The 14494-nt window shown below is 53.1% G+C and overlaps 1 protein-coding gene across 1 annotated transcript; it reads left to right on the top strand.

Moving 5' to 3' along the window:
- The first annotated feature begins 827 nt into the window (after nt 1-827).
- On the top strand, nt 828-6583 carry NPPA (natriuretic peptide A). The gene is made up of 3 exons (XM_019511718.1): nt 828-3215; nt 4783-5068; nt 6302-6583. Exons 1-3 carry the CDS (start codon nt 3096-3098, stop codon nt 6316-6318), a joined length of 423 nt encoding a protein of 140 aa, XP_019367263.1. The 5' UTR covers nt 828-3095; the 3' UTR covers nt 6319-6583.
- The last annotated feature ends 7911 nt before the right edge of the window (nt 6584-14494 follow it).

The raw sequence follows: 14494 nt of genomic DNA on the forward strand, positions 1-14494 counted from the left end.
CAGGAGGGAGGCTTCCGGGGGCTGGGAGGGGGCAGGAGACGGGCCGGGCTGAGCGGGCCGCCCGCAGGGGAGGGGGCAGCTGGCACCGGGGGAGGGGAGGAAAAGAAGCAAGTGCGTCCCCCACTCCCACCCCCCCGGGCCTTGGGAGTCAGCCACGAACCAAGCGGCCCTTCCCGCAAGCTCCCGCCAGGACCCACAGCTAGGACTGGGCCCTGGGGTACTGGGGGAGGACCTCTGCCCAGGGGGAAGGGAGGGACAGCCCCAGCCCTGGGGCAGCTGTGTCCAAGGTCCTGCATCTCCGCATCTCCCTGCTGCTCTGAGCTGCCGTCTCCCCGGCACCGAGGGGCTTCAGGGACCAAGCCCGTCAAAGAGCACGCCACAGCAGCGTGACAGCCCATTCCCCAGGTGACTGATGTCTACACAGCCACAGACGCTGGATATGACGTTACCGACTCCAGACAGAGCAGCTCCCTGCAATAGGAGTTTCCTCCATGGCTCATTTTAACCCCCCCGTCTAGAGCCAAGCGTTCATCAGGGAGCAAAAAGGCTCCAATGGGGTGGAGGCCAGACCTGGCCATGCCTGACAATACTGACAGCCGAGTAAGCAGCGAGGGAGCACATCTCAGGACACGGCAGCGGCTGGTCGCTAAGAGGGCTCCGCTGCGGGGAGCCCAGCTCGCCGCTTCATCGCTGCTTTGGTCTCCTCAGGGCCCCATCGCTCAAGGATAAGCCCCACCGTCATATACTCCGGTATCTTTAATGCAGCTGGTGGGAGGTGGGAATGGGCAAAATGTGGTCCTAAAAATGTGGCAGGCACACAGATTTTCTTCCTATCCCTGCCACAGACACCCTCTAAGAGTCCAGTTCAAGTCACTTACCCTAAACTCTTCAGATGTGGTCACTATTAGTGTTCCTCGCTTTCTGGGTCAAGACCTAGATGAAGACCCTGATCTCTGATTTACAAGAGTATGGGACCGTCCGATAGCCATAAAGTCCACTGACCTGTGCTCTGAACAGGGAGTAGCACGCTGAGAAGTCAGGTTCTAGGTGCCTCATATTAGTCACTTCCCCACCCTAAAAAGTGTGTGCGTGTGCGTGTGCGTGTGCACATTTTAGACCATCATCTCCATGCCCCTTAGTTGCCATCGTCAGACCAGGGATAATAAAAGCTCTTTGCATAGAGGTGTTGTGAAGACAGGCACATGGAAGTCCATGGAGCCTTCAAAACCTACAGAGCCCAGCGACGCAGCAAAGCCCGCAAAGCAGCTAATTGTTCTGCCTTCAGCGAAGGATTTGAAGAGCATGCAATAAATAAAACAGAGTCACCCCAATCAGGAGAGAGCAAAACAGCCAAGAGCTGTTCACCCACCCTGGGCACTGACAGAGGCAGAGGTCCTGTGGAAAAAAATAGGGTACGATAGTGTAATTAAGAGGCCATTGTAGCACCTACGTACAGAGCGCCAAATTGAGGTTGCAGAGGAAAGCTTCATTCTGGCATTTTCTAACCTTTGAGCGTTTGACTTGCAGCCTTCATAATGCCCTAGTCAAGCTGGGGATTTGCGCATGCGTACGCACAGTGTTTATATAGTCACACACACTGTATGCGAACAACAAACAGCATATCCTTTTTAATAAATATTTCAGGAAATTCTTTTCAAGCTCTGACTTTTCATCATTTAAAATGCTGGAGATTCACTCAGACTAGGAAATGCAGTGCCGGCACAGAGTCACTCTTTACCTTCATCTCTAACATGGGAAGCCAGTCACACAAGATGCAAAGTACATTGTATATTTCATAGCTTAAAATACCCTTGCAAACCGAGACACTGTTACCACCCCCCCCTTTTACTCATATAGAGTTGAAAAGTAAATGCAGATAATTTAGGAATATACAGATTCAGCATAATCACCATCAATCACTATTCGGACTTCCAAAATCAGCTGAATGCTAGAATAGTGAACTCTAACAAAACAGAACCTATTTGTTCTTGCACTGAATACATACATTTGTGTACACCCCCCTCTAACCCTAACCCCGCCCAGACATGCACATTCTCTTAAACCAGGTTTTGAAAAGCTTCACTCAGATTTCACGCCACAAACATCCTCTTTCAAGCCGACGCAACCGTGAGCACATGTCTCAGGAGCAGTCTCCTCTGAATGGGATTTCCTCTACATTTCCTTGAAGTTACTTACAGTCAGACCCTGTAGTCCATGCTTATGGAAAACTCCTGTCGACTTAAGTGTGACTAGCATCCCAATTCTCAAAGGCATGGCACTTGCCGTTGCTAATAAAGTAATTCTGGAAAGGCTCAGCAACCCTAAAGTGTCCCTCCAAGAGTTATTACTATTACAATAGCACTGAAGCACCTCAGATCAGGACCCTGCTGTTGTAGGCAGTGTACAAGTGAGTAACGTAAAGACCGTGCAGTGTAGCACGATTGCCTTTAAAACCATGGAGAAAAGAGCCCAGAACCGGAGATTTTCAGTACATGCCACAGCATGCAGCAGCTGGAGGTTTTCCATATAACAGGGAAGCCTATGAGACACTTGATCTCTTAGAAGGAAGTTTACCTTCCTCTGTTTCTACCCTCCCTGAAGCTGGTGTCTTTGGCCTCTTCTTTCTCTATATAAGGCATTTCCTTCCCGAAAGCTCCTTATTAAGCGGAATCTAGAGCCATTTCAAAGTTGTTTTCCCATCCCCGTGAATCGGACTATGGGGGTCTCTTGTAACAAAATTGCTAAGAATTTCTAGCTGGACTATGTAATCTCAGTGCCTGGTATCAAGGAGGGGAGGGTGGGGAAAGAGCGACATGAAATCATTGACTTGTGACAGACATTCCTCAGTAGCAGCCACCTCCTAATGACAGCTAATAAAGGGAATCTTCTTTTGACAGAGCTGCATGCCTGCTGTGGGACTGGAATGTACCCCCGATAAACCCCCCGATAACCTAGGAAGCAGGGATCACACCCAAAGAGTATAAAAGAGCAGCCAGAAAGAGGAGCGAACAGAACGAGGGAGTGAGCCATCGAGACCAGAAGGGACCTCTCAGAAGAAGCTCAAACTTGCTCCTATTCCAAACCAACCCAGCAGGATGGACACAAAAGGTTCATTTCTCTACGGACTCCTGTTGCTGCTGCTCCTCCAGTTCCAGTCCAACCGAGCCAACCCCATCTACAGCCTCAGCCCTGCCAAAGAACTGGCCAGCATGGAGGTGAGGACTCTGCTTTGTAATATTAGTGTTAGTGGGGTAGGATGCGGTGTCACCTGTTCTCTTTAGGGCAGCTACTCCATCTGGCACAGATTTACAAGCAGAAATCTGGCTGGGGCACCCCACCTTTATGCCCCCTGTCAGCTTTAACCCTTTGCAAGAGAGGGGTTGCATTCTGCTTGGGGAAGTCCTGAGACCTTCCGATCCCTTCAGAGGGATGCCGAGAGCCATCCAGCTGTGGAGCGCCTGCCTCCTCAGCACAAACACCTGCTCTGAGCAAAAGTAGAGGCAAGTCCCCAAGAGGGACTTCAGAAAAGGGTGGCTGCCACTTTCCCAGGGAAGAAAGGAGACTTGGAAATCTCTCACTGAATCACAGGTGCATTAAAGCAGAGAACAGTGAAGCTGTCAGTGTGCATTTACACGGGCAGCATGTGAATACGTGGGCTGGGGTGGGGTGCTGCTGGCACGTGTCTTACATGGACCTTGTACTGTGTTTAAACAGAGACACTGTGTGCTCATTCAGAACAGCATCCAGCACTAAGAAGTTATGTTTATACACAGGCTATATTGCTATATCAGCCTAGGGTTCAATACAAAATTAAGACTCAACCTTGCAAGATGCAGTGAGGTTAGCTAGGTGCTTAAAACTAAACATGTACCCAACTACTTTGCTGGATTGGGACCAGAGAGCAGCAGACATGCCCCGAGGCTGCTAGAGGACTGGCAAGAGTTAAGCCTAATTGCTTTGCACGATGCCTCCAAGCTTGCCAGGTTCTGCTCGTGCAAGCCGCCAAAGGCAGTACATCCAAAGAGACCTGCTCCTCACCCCAGGGCATCCAGCCCTAGGATCAGCTCCCAGCTGATCTGAGCAGTCTTTGTAGGGCAACCTGCTCCTAGGGTAAGTCAAGGCAGTACCAACCAATTTAAAATTTTGCCATGAGGGCAGGCTTAAAAAAAATGCCCATTCTACTTGGAGGCAGCAGCACTGAGTTGCACTGACTGCAGCTTTGGGGCTTCCTTCAAAAGCTTCCCTATATAAATCCCATTGCAGTAACCCAAAGGTGGCAGAGATGGGGTGAATCGGCATGAGGTCTGCAGAAGACTGCACAGCTGGCAGCCTCCTGGCTAGCCCAAGCTTTGCACTGCAGGCAGCAGCTTCAGCCAGAGACACTATGAGAGATGGCCCCAGAAATGCCCCACAGCTGTGCACCATTTGGGAGACAGTCAGGTACATCCTTCTGGAGAGGATGCAGACCTGGATTTCACTCCTTCCCCAATGTACTTCCCCTTCCCTGCAAGGAGTGTCACTGCCATCTGTGCCAGCTCCTCTGACCTTTGCTTAGGGCTGCATGGTGCTTTTGCAGTAAGAAAAATCAGACCAGTCTGGGTTGGACAAGGAGGAAAAACAAGATCTGCTGGTCATTGGTAGCCTGACGGTTCTCCAGTTTGCCCCCACTGCACCGCCACTGGCTAGGACGAGGGGCTGAGGGGTGATGCCAAGACAACATGGGTGGAAAGGAAAGTGAGAAGCCCATGGATATGGAGGTTGAAGTCTGCGTTTCCCTTGCAGGCACTCCTGGAGAGGCTGGAGGACAAGTTCTCACTGATGGAAGCCCTGGAGTCTAGCCCCGACCTGCAGGAGCCTAAAGCGGAGGAAGAGATGCCGGCAGAACTCTTAGAGGACAGCGATGTCCCAAAGCCTGAGCCCAGATTCACCCCTAGTGCCCCTCAGTCCTACCGTGACTCCTTCCTCAAGAGGCTGAGGGGGCTGCAGGCCCCCAAGATGATGCGCGACTCCGGCTGCTTTGGGAGGAGGATTGACAGAATCGGGTCCCTGAGCGGGATGGGCTGCAATGGTGAGTCCCCTTATAACCCCCCTTGCACACTTTGGCCATCAGTTCTCACTCCCCCTATGCTCACCCCAGCCCTTCAGTTTTACCCTCTCTCACTTCAGGGCCCTCTGCCATGCTTTCCCTCCGCCTAGGCATCCTTCAAGGTCAGGCACCCACCACCCAAGCAATGCTGCTTCCCTTCACTCTCCTCCCAGACTGGTGCCCTGGCTCCCCCTTGTCCAATGTTCATCTCACCTTAGTGAGATAGTTGACTCAGTGGGCAAGAAACAACTCTCTGGGCCTGGCCCTGCCATACCCTGTGGATAAGTCATTGTGCAAACTAGTGGCACTTGATAAAGTTACCTGAACACTGGGCAATGCAAAGTGCCTAGATACCGCAGTGGTGGGCACCGCAGAAAGCCTGGGAGATTGTGCTTCAAGTGCCAGAGATATCCAGGTTTGGAAGAGATCATACACATTTTCAGCCTTACATGGGGCTCACATTGTCAGCCTCACATGTTTGCTTAAAGAAAAAAGGAAAGCTCCAAAAAGACAGAAGGGTTTTAAAGAGGGTTCGATAGAAGAGCTCTGCAGAAATGGCCTTTTGTCCGTATCCACACACTTCCCCACTTCAGCCAGCCGGGACTGCAAACCAGTGCATCAAGCTGGTCTGCTTCCCTTGTCCCTGCCAACAGACATGCCACAAGGAAACCCAAGCACAGAGAGGATGGGGAGCAGTTTTGTTTGGTACAGATTTAGGACTAGATCTTTTGCTGGTGTGAGCCAGAACAGTTGAATCAACAGGGTGATACAGGTTCCCACCAGCTGAGCACCGACCGCAGTAACTAACTAGTATCAGATAAATCCTCTTTTTGAGGAGGTGGGGAAGGGAATATTTTAATACCATTTTAAAAAGACAGTGCCTTCATTAAGAAGTGCTCAGGCATGGTTTCTAATATTATGCCCTAGACATTGTTTTACTTGCATTCTCCTTCGTCAACAGCATATTAGCACAGCATGCGATACCACTGTGCAGCTCTTTCAAGGAGATCTATGGATGAAAGTTGCTACACGTTTCACAAAGCAGAGTAAAGCCTCAGGGGCAAAGTAGTTTTCTAGAGGTTATGCAAGAGAGCTGCCTTGGGCAATTTGATCTGATTTTTAGTCGAGACCTCTGGTGAGAAGGGCGATGTGGGTAACTACAAGCCCTGAAAGACACAGCAAGTGGCAATAACTTTGTCTCTGTTTTGCTTGCAGGCTCCAGGAAGAATTAAAGCCACTTCCCAGCACTCTTGAAGGATGCTTTCCAGTGCCCATTTCTCCCCGGATGCTTACCATGTGCTTTCTAAACTCTGTCATGGAAAAAAGTTGTGCCTATTTATTTATTTTTATTTATTTATTTATTCAATGTTTTATAAAAAGAACATTTCTTACTTTCGCACCAACAGATCATGTTGAAATAAAACTAACACATTAGTCTTCTAGGCTGGATTTTTCTCTTGTTTGTTGCATTAAAAAGGATGTGGTTTTTTTCCTGAATCCAAGTGCGTATATTTTATGAAGTGCTCTCATCCCCAGGAGGCGGCATCTTACTGGTTTACTGGTGATGGATTTCAGAGCAAGAAAACAGCATAGTTGGCGAGAAGTGAGGGGAACACCTACACCCCTCACTGCCATTCCTAAGCCAGATGTGCCTGCTATTAGGATTAGTTACAAGAGCAAGAGACTTGTGCTCATATGGATTAGTCCATTAGGGGAGCCAGTTGACGCTCTCTCAGTAGGAGAATCCTCTTGCTGGTACAAACTGTCTCTCCATGGGGCATAGGCTGCAGAATGGGATGGGCCACCTGGGCCATGGCCTGACCAACTTTTAGCACATTAATTTAGCTAGCTACACAGTTAAAAGAAGTAGCTATACAGTCTTAACCTAATGACAATTGCGGATTTGTGGGTTATATAAATGAACATGCTAAAAGTGGGCTGGGTGGCCCACCCTGTTTTGCGGCTTGTGCCATGGGGGTTTGCTGGAATAGGCCTGCCCACAGAGCTGTGACCAGCAAGCTCTTTACAACATAGGTAGAAAACTGTTAGGGGGTGGTTTGCACATTTCTTACAAGGGGTGGAAGGGCACATTGCATGTGCTTAACAGCACAAACCAGAGACAAATCAGCAATCAGGTACTTTGATTAGCACCTGCAAAGCATAGCATTTGTAGCCCTTGTGCTGCAGCTCCCCGGTACTCAGAGCGCTGGACTGTAAGCACGAGTCTCTCAGAGTTGGGGGTGAGTGTGAATCCCACCATTCTGCAGCCATTTCTGTTTGGCCTCCCCGGACAGCCGTCTCCACCCTGCTGTGGTAATCACAGCCACACGAACACACAGCGAGTTACCTTAGGAACAGGCCTAGGGCCATCTAACTGCAGCTCCGACGGATTTAATTCTGGGTTAGCACCCATGATCCAGAGCTTTCTGAGAATGGGTATCTAAAGCTTGGCTTCCACAGCCATCCCTCACTTTTAGGGGAAGTCTGAATGCTAAATATACAGGTTGATTTTCCCAAGTGCCTATCCTACATCATGTTGTTCACATGGAGGTCACCCCAGCTCCAGGTGCCTCCCACTTCTGCAAATCAGCATGCACACTTGGGCATCTAAGGCTAAATCACCAGCTTCTGCTTCCACACACCCCAGAAAGCTCTGGTCTACAAGCCAGCAACCTGTTTGTCTTTGCACTGGTGTGCAGATCATGAGACCAGGTCTGATCTCAGATGCACTGGAATAGAGCTGGAGCGACCCCACCAGAAGCAACAGAACTATGCCGGGGCAATGGACAGGGAGATGGAGCCACCTGGGAATTAGTGCTTGCACTAAGCATAAATTTGGCCCACAGAAGCACCAGGGAGGATGTGGCTATATTGCACTGCATGGGAATGGAGGACACGGTCTCATACTCTCCTACTTGCAGCTTTCCCTGTTGCACCCTCCCCATGCTCCTTGCTGGGTGCAAGTCTGTCATGCCTACAGACACACACATCAGTAGGACTGACACACACACGGTTTCTGATCAACTGTTGCCTGACATGGAACCAATATCCTCCAAGTCACTGCTTGCATGAGTATAAGCCTCCCAGCTGCATTTGACCTTGGGAGCTTTTCTAACTGGACGAGCAGTAACTAGCTGCCTGATGGCAATTTGCTCACACTGCCAACATCACCCATAAGAGGCCACAAGTGGCAGAAGGCAGTGATGCAAGCCAACAGCATCAGAGAGGGTTTCTTTGCAGGGAAAGCCCACACAACAGCATCCATGTAGTCTGTGCAGTTACTGGGAGACACTGGAGCCTTGCTTTAGCCCTGTAAGTGATGGTTACTTGGAGTTTTCAAAGGCTCTCAGTAGAACAGTGGTATTCTGTAGCATCCCAGATATGAGGGGTTGATGGATGCAAACCAGACACAAAGACCACCAGCCACCACAACCCAGGTCAGGGAGAGAAGGAACATACTTGTCATGCCTGCTTTTCCTGGCCAGCAAGCTTTTTCCTCAGCTAGGCCAAAATCTGAACTCAAAACAGATGGTGCACTGAGGAGGGAGAAATGCTCACAGCATGGCATGATGAGCTGCTTTGATTATCAGTGCTAGGTTTGCTGGGAGACAAACAACAGCCCACCGTCTATAGCAAGTGCCAAAAGTACCTTGTTTGCAGGTGACTTGGCAACTGGCTGGAGCATGGGATGAACCAGAGCTGCTGAAAAATAATGCATCTTCCTCCCCATCGCTATCACAGTCACCAACAGGCCCAGGAATGAAGTTAAATACAGAGGCTTAGAGGAACAGCTGCTAATTCCTTCCCTTTTATACCTGGGAAGAAATGGGTGATGCCCTGACTGCACATCCATATGCTTCTGGGAAATGTAGTTCCAGCCACATGACTTAAAAGAATCAGCTTTAATGAATGAAACTTGTTTGGTGATCACTGAGCGATGAGTCGCGGTCAAGGTACATCATGTCAGGCTACTTATTTGTAGGGGAAAGCTGTTGATTCTTTATGGAGGGATAAATTGACCCACGTCCCAGTGGTTGAATGGCCAGGATTTTGGAGGGGGGTGAGAGGAGTTTTGTGGTAAGAGACTGTGCACTGGCAATCTGGAAACTTTGGTCTCAACCTTTAGAGCAGAGGTGGGCAAAATATGGCCTGAGGGCTAGATTTGGCCCACTGAGGGTTTGTGTCTGACCTGCGGTGGGTCCCTTGGTCCCACGCAGCCCAGGCACGGGGGGCAGCTTGGGCCATAGTGTACACAGCTGGTCCCACTGCCCCTGGGCATGCAGGAGGGTTGGGGCAGCGTGGTGGCTGGACTCACTTCCTGGCAGCCCTAGGGGCAGCGGCTCCTCCCAGCTGCCGCTGCCAAACCTGACCCCGCTACCTGAGCACCCTGGTCCATGCGCCCCAAACCCACTGCTGGGGGTGGGACCGGTGGGGGTAGGGCTCTCAGCCAGGCAGCTAGGATGGGACCATGGACTGTCAGGGAGCAGTATTCAGGAGCAAGACAGGTGAGCAGGGCTAGGGAGACCCTGGGGTCTTGGGGCAGTGAGAGCAAGGGGCTGGGACCTGGGGCACAGCTGTGATCCACTGCTCGCATGTGCCTGCGATGGGCGCTGGTGCCATGGGCAGGGGCACGGTGGTGGTGGTGGGGAAATGGATCATGGCTCTGCCCCGAGTCCCAGCTCTGTGCTGTGACCACCCCAAGGTCCCAGGCCTGCCCCCAAATTAAGCTCCCTGCCTGCCCATGGCCCCATCCCATAAGCTCAGCCACATGCCCTGCCCGCTTGGCTCCCAGCTGGTCTCCATAGAGACCCCAGGATAGCGGGGTGGTGACAGTGGGGCTGGGGCAGAGCTACGATCCACTCCCCGCACATCCCTGTGACGGGCACTGGTTCTGCAGGCAGGGACATCCAAGGGACGGAGCACAGCTCTGCCCCAGCCCTGTGCTGTCACCACTCCGTGATCCCGGCCAGGGGTGGGGGCATGCTCAGATGCCCTGTGGTGGCTGTGCTAAACCATGCTGCCAAGTCCCCAACCCTTGTAGCCACAAATGAGCCTCCCAATGTGGCTGAGACCTGCCCACTCCTTCACTTTCCTCAGGGTCAGTGAGGCCAGGACCTGAACCCAGGCACTGTCTTGCCCACCTTTCCAGTGCTGTCTCCTTCCTGGAGCTGGGCACCTAAAGAGGAGGAGGAAGCATGGGTGGTGAATGCAGCTAGGTCTGAGATGTGAGCTTGGTGCAGTGCATTTGCCCAGAGGCAGAGACGTAGGAGCCCAGGGGACTTTGCCAGGAGAAACCTAAGTACTTGGGGACTATAGGCACCACCCGGCCTGGGCATGGCTGAGTGGGAGTGTTGAGGATCTCAGAGACACCTATACACTGGTCTAAGAAGCCTAAGATGGCCTAGTCCCTTTGCAGATAAAGCAGGGCAGTGTTTTCCATAAAGGCAACATGCTGCCGCCTTGCAGCAGAGACTGAGGAAACTCCAGTGCTGTCCCATGGGGCTGGTCCCAGCAGGAGCAATGTAGGAGGCAGCCATGAGACACCAGCACCATGCGCCAGGCCAGCAAGAAGCTGCGGGCTGGGGAAGGCAATAACAATCCTGGCTCGAGCAGCACAACCAGCCCCCGCTGGAGCTGCATTTCATCGACACATCAGGGCTTTGCAAATCCTCCCTCCCTCCCGGCCCCCCGGGCACAAAACACTCAGGAGGGGAGTGGAACGTGCTAAAAATGGAAAGAAGAGTCTGGGCTGCCCGACCCGCTGGCCAGGTGACTCCGGCAACCCCAAGCCAGTTCCTGGTGGAACGAGTCTGTGTTTGCTGCTGGCCATAAGTTAATACCCCTGCAGTCTGGGAGAAGCTGGTTGAGGGAGGTCATCTAGGAAAAAGCATCCCCTGCTGGCTGCGTTTTATGGCTAAGCATCTGCAGGCGATCGTGGAGCCAGGTCAGGAGCATGGGCCGGGGTCCCATAGAGCTGGGCCCAAACTCAAGGGGCCAGCGGTGGTCAAGGGGGGCTGGCCCAGGACCAGCGTCTGCATGGAAGTGCCAAGTGTGTTCCTTACACGGGAGGGGGACAGTGTTGTCCAGTGGTCTGAGCTCAGCTCCTGCAGGCATGGGGTAAACCACAGCTTTGTTCACTGCCTCAGTTTCCCCACTGATGGGTAGCTATAATCACATGCGAGTGCCTGGCAGGGGGGTTGGGAGAGGCGGCAGGAGCTGGTCTGTGCTGGTTGGGTGAAAACTGCCCTGGGTACTGAGGAGCTGTGGGGTTTCACGGTTCCCTTCTCTGCATCTTCCCGGCCCTGTAACCCACTTGCTGATCTCCCCTGGCAAATGCAGCCCCAGCCCCAGCCTCTCCTGGGGCTGAAGCTCACTGGACTGCACCCCTGCCTCTGATGCAGTGTGATGGCTGGGCCCCGGGCTCCTGCCTGCTCTCCGCTTCTCACTAGCTGAGAGGTGGCATTGGGAGCACTGGACCTGGACTCCTTTTCAACGGCCCGTGGGGAATCTCGGTGTCAGGGAGATTGAAACTCCCTGCCTTCCTGCAGGCAGCCCCAGCCTGAGCTCCAGTGAATCTGTCTGCAGGACAACCCCTTTACCTCTGCTTACAGTCTCAGCAGAGACACCGAGGCCCAGCTGGGCTCAGCTCCTAGAGCACCCAGTTCTCCCCAGCACCCAAGGCACACGCTGCTGGGGAACCATGACTAGTTACTGGAGCTGGGCAGGACCAGTGGGCCCCTGCTGCCAGGCCCTGTACAAGCCCGGAGGCAGGAGAGGGTTACAGCCACACAGGGCTTAGGAGCCGACCAGCCCACAGAGCTATTTCTCCAGCCATTTAAGATCAAACATTTTCTTTCCTCTCCCTCCTGTTCTGCTCCCCACCAAGCCTTGACCCAAAGTCCAGGAAATAAGAGGCCGGGGGTCTGGCGCTGCTCTGCTGCATCCCCCAGAAGAACTAGGGACAGAGGCTCAGCGGTGCCAAGGAGCGTGGGGCAGAACAGATCCCCCGGGGCTTTCCCCGATGAACACTGCAATGTACACCCACTAGCTCTGGCCACAGGGAGCTGAGCCCCGTTCCAGCTACAGGGGACGGGGAGCCCCTTGGGGCAGGGACAGTGCCAGACACAAGGGGCCCTGGCCCATCCTTGGAGCTCCCAGGAAATAGTACAGATAGCAAGCAATTAAGACATGAGAGGGTGTTGTCTTTGCATGCCATTCTCCCCTGCTGAGAGCATCCTTCCTCAGTGCCACTCCCACATGCTTGGCCACGGCCACGATGCCCATTAGTGTTTGCCGGCCAGTTGTCCAACGCTTGTCTAACTGTTTCCGCGAGAGAGAAGCAAGAGCCCAGCGGCCTCACGGGGAGATAACGGGGTGCATTTTTGGTGCTTCTCTCACACATTGGAAGTGTGAAACCTCTTGAGACAAGTAGGCAGGAATGCGGGCCCCGCCGGCAGCCCTGCTGGAGCCATCCCTGTCCAGGCCCTGGCCCCGATAACTGTAAAAGGGAATCTTCTGCTGGCTCCCATTGCCGATCCTTTATCGTGGGCGAGTGACAGAATGCAGGGGCTTCGTGCCTGGGGCATGACTCTTTCCACTGTGGCGCATATAAGTGGAGGGGGACAAGACTGCCAGCTCACAGCAGGAAGGAGAAGAGCACGGGGCCAAGGGAAGACGGGAAGATGGGCCTGTGGAGTACAACTGCCCACCAGGTCTCCCTGCTGCTGATGCTGCTCTTCCTCATTATCACTCAGCTCCAGGGACAGGTTGGAGCCCATCCCACATATGGCTTGGTCTCCACTCCTGAACTAGCTGATTTAAAGGTAGAACGCCGAGGTCTGTGATGCTGGCCGGGGTGAGCAGGGAGGGCTGGCTCTGCTGCTCTACTAGCTCCTGCCCTTAGGCCGAGGCCAACATAATGCTCTCCTGCCTGACATCTCTCTTTCTCTCTATGCATTTCAGACCCTGCTGGATCGCCTGGAGGACAAGCTCCCATTAGAAGATGCAGAAGGACTTAGCGAGCAGAATGAGGGAGCTGCAGATCACAGGAACCCCTGGGACAGACAGTACCTTGGACCCCAAGGGGAAGACCCTGCCTTGGGGCATGGGAGCTGGGAGCTGCAGGAGAGGCCTCCTTCCAGCCTGAGGAGCAAATTGCAAGCGCTGCTGACCTCCCCCCACAGCTTGAGAAGGGCCTCAGACTGCTTTGGCCAGCGGTTAGACAAGATAGCGGCCCAGAGCGGGCTGGGATGCAAGAGCTACAGGGTAAGGGGGGCTGGGAAGGGGACTGTGATGGGGCAGCCAGGAGGAGGGCTCTGGTGAACCATGGGTCTTTGTTTTGTAATGCTTCCTCTGGAGCCCCCTCACTCCCTCCCCATCACAGGCTGTAGCACCCAGGCAGCTAGTTCTAAATCCCAGGCTTAAAATACATGCAAGAGTGAGTCACCCAACATGCTGGTCTCTGGGGCCTGGCTATGAGGGGTGAGCTGCTCCTGGCTGACAGCCCAGAGCCCTCTGCTGTCGTGCAAAGAGCTCCTTGCACCAGTCCCTGGGGGGCAGGGGTCTCAGACCCCACCTGAGACAACCTTCTCCAGGGCCGTGCTTTGATTCCAGAGGGGGGGAATTTGCCACCTGCTACCATGAAGGACCATAATCTTTAGGGTCCATTGCTCAGGGGGATATGGCAAAACTCATCCTCTCAGAGGCAGCTTGCATCTTTGTGGTTAGCAGAAGGTTGGGGAAAGTCCTATTTGGTCTCCTGCCAGTTAGTCATGCTAGTCCCAGCAGGGATAAGCTGTAACCAGCTCCTGCAATGTGGGACACAGATGGAAGGACAAGAGGAGTCTGGTTTCCAGGGGTCACAGCTCAGGCGCTAACAGTCCTGTTCTGAAATGATTTGACTTTGAAGTAAGATGGAGCCCCCGGCCACCCGCAACCCCATGAGCCATGCTCTGGGATCCTCAGTGCACAGAGGGGCAAAAAGGAGCATTGTGCCTGGCGCAGAGGGGGGCAAAGAGCGGAGGGAAGGAAAACCACAGAGGAGGAGGCACTGTTGCAGCATTGCTAGTAAGACAGGCCTAATTCCTCCTCTTGTCTGTCCACCTTTTATCTTAGCATTAAGGATTTGCATTGCCATATCACTGCAAGTGCTGTACATGCATGGAGCCAACCCCCAAAGTGCTGGAGAAACCAGCTAGTGCCAGACTAGAGGTGGTGGTGGTAGGGGAACAGCATGACTTCGTTAGGCAGCCTGATCAGAGGAAGAGACCTGTAGGTAGGGGAGGCAGAGCAGAAGTACTGTTTCATCCATTCTTCCTTGGCACCACCTAGCAAAACCTGCATGAAGGCAGGAGGATGAGTGCAAGACGGGGCACAGCTGGGAGGTGTTGGACTACGAGGCTGGCACAA

The sequence above is a fragment of the Gavialis gangeticus genome, unplaced genomic scaffold (genome assembly GCF_001723915.1).
Source record: "Gavialis gangeticus isolate Ggan-Ray unplaced genomic scaffold, GavGan_comp1, whole genome shotgun sequence".
Taxonomy (NCBI): domain Eukaryota; kingdom Metazoa; phylum Chordata; order Crocodylia; family Gavialidae; genus Gavialis; species Gavialis gangeticus.

Coding starts and splice junctions, on each gene's coding strand:
- NPPA (XM_019511718.1), top strand. CDS start 3,096: ATGGACACAAAAGGTTCATTTCTCTACGGACTCCTGTTGCTGCTGCTC. Junction 3,216..4,782: donor AAGAACTGGCCAGCATGGAG/GTGAGGACTCTG, acceptor TTTCCCTTGCAG/GCACTCCTGGAGAGGCTGGA.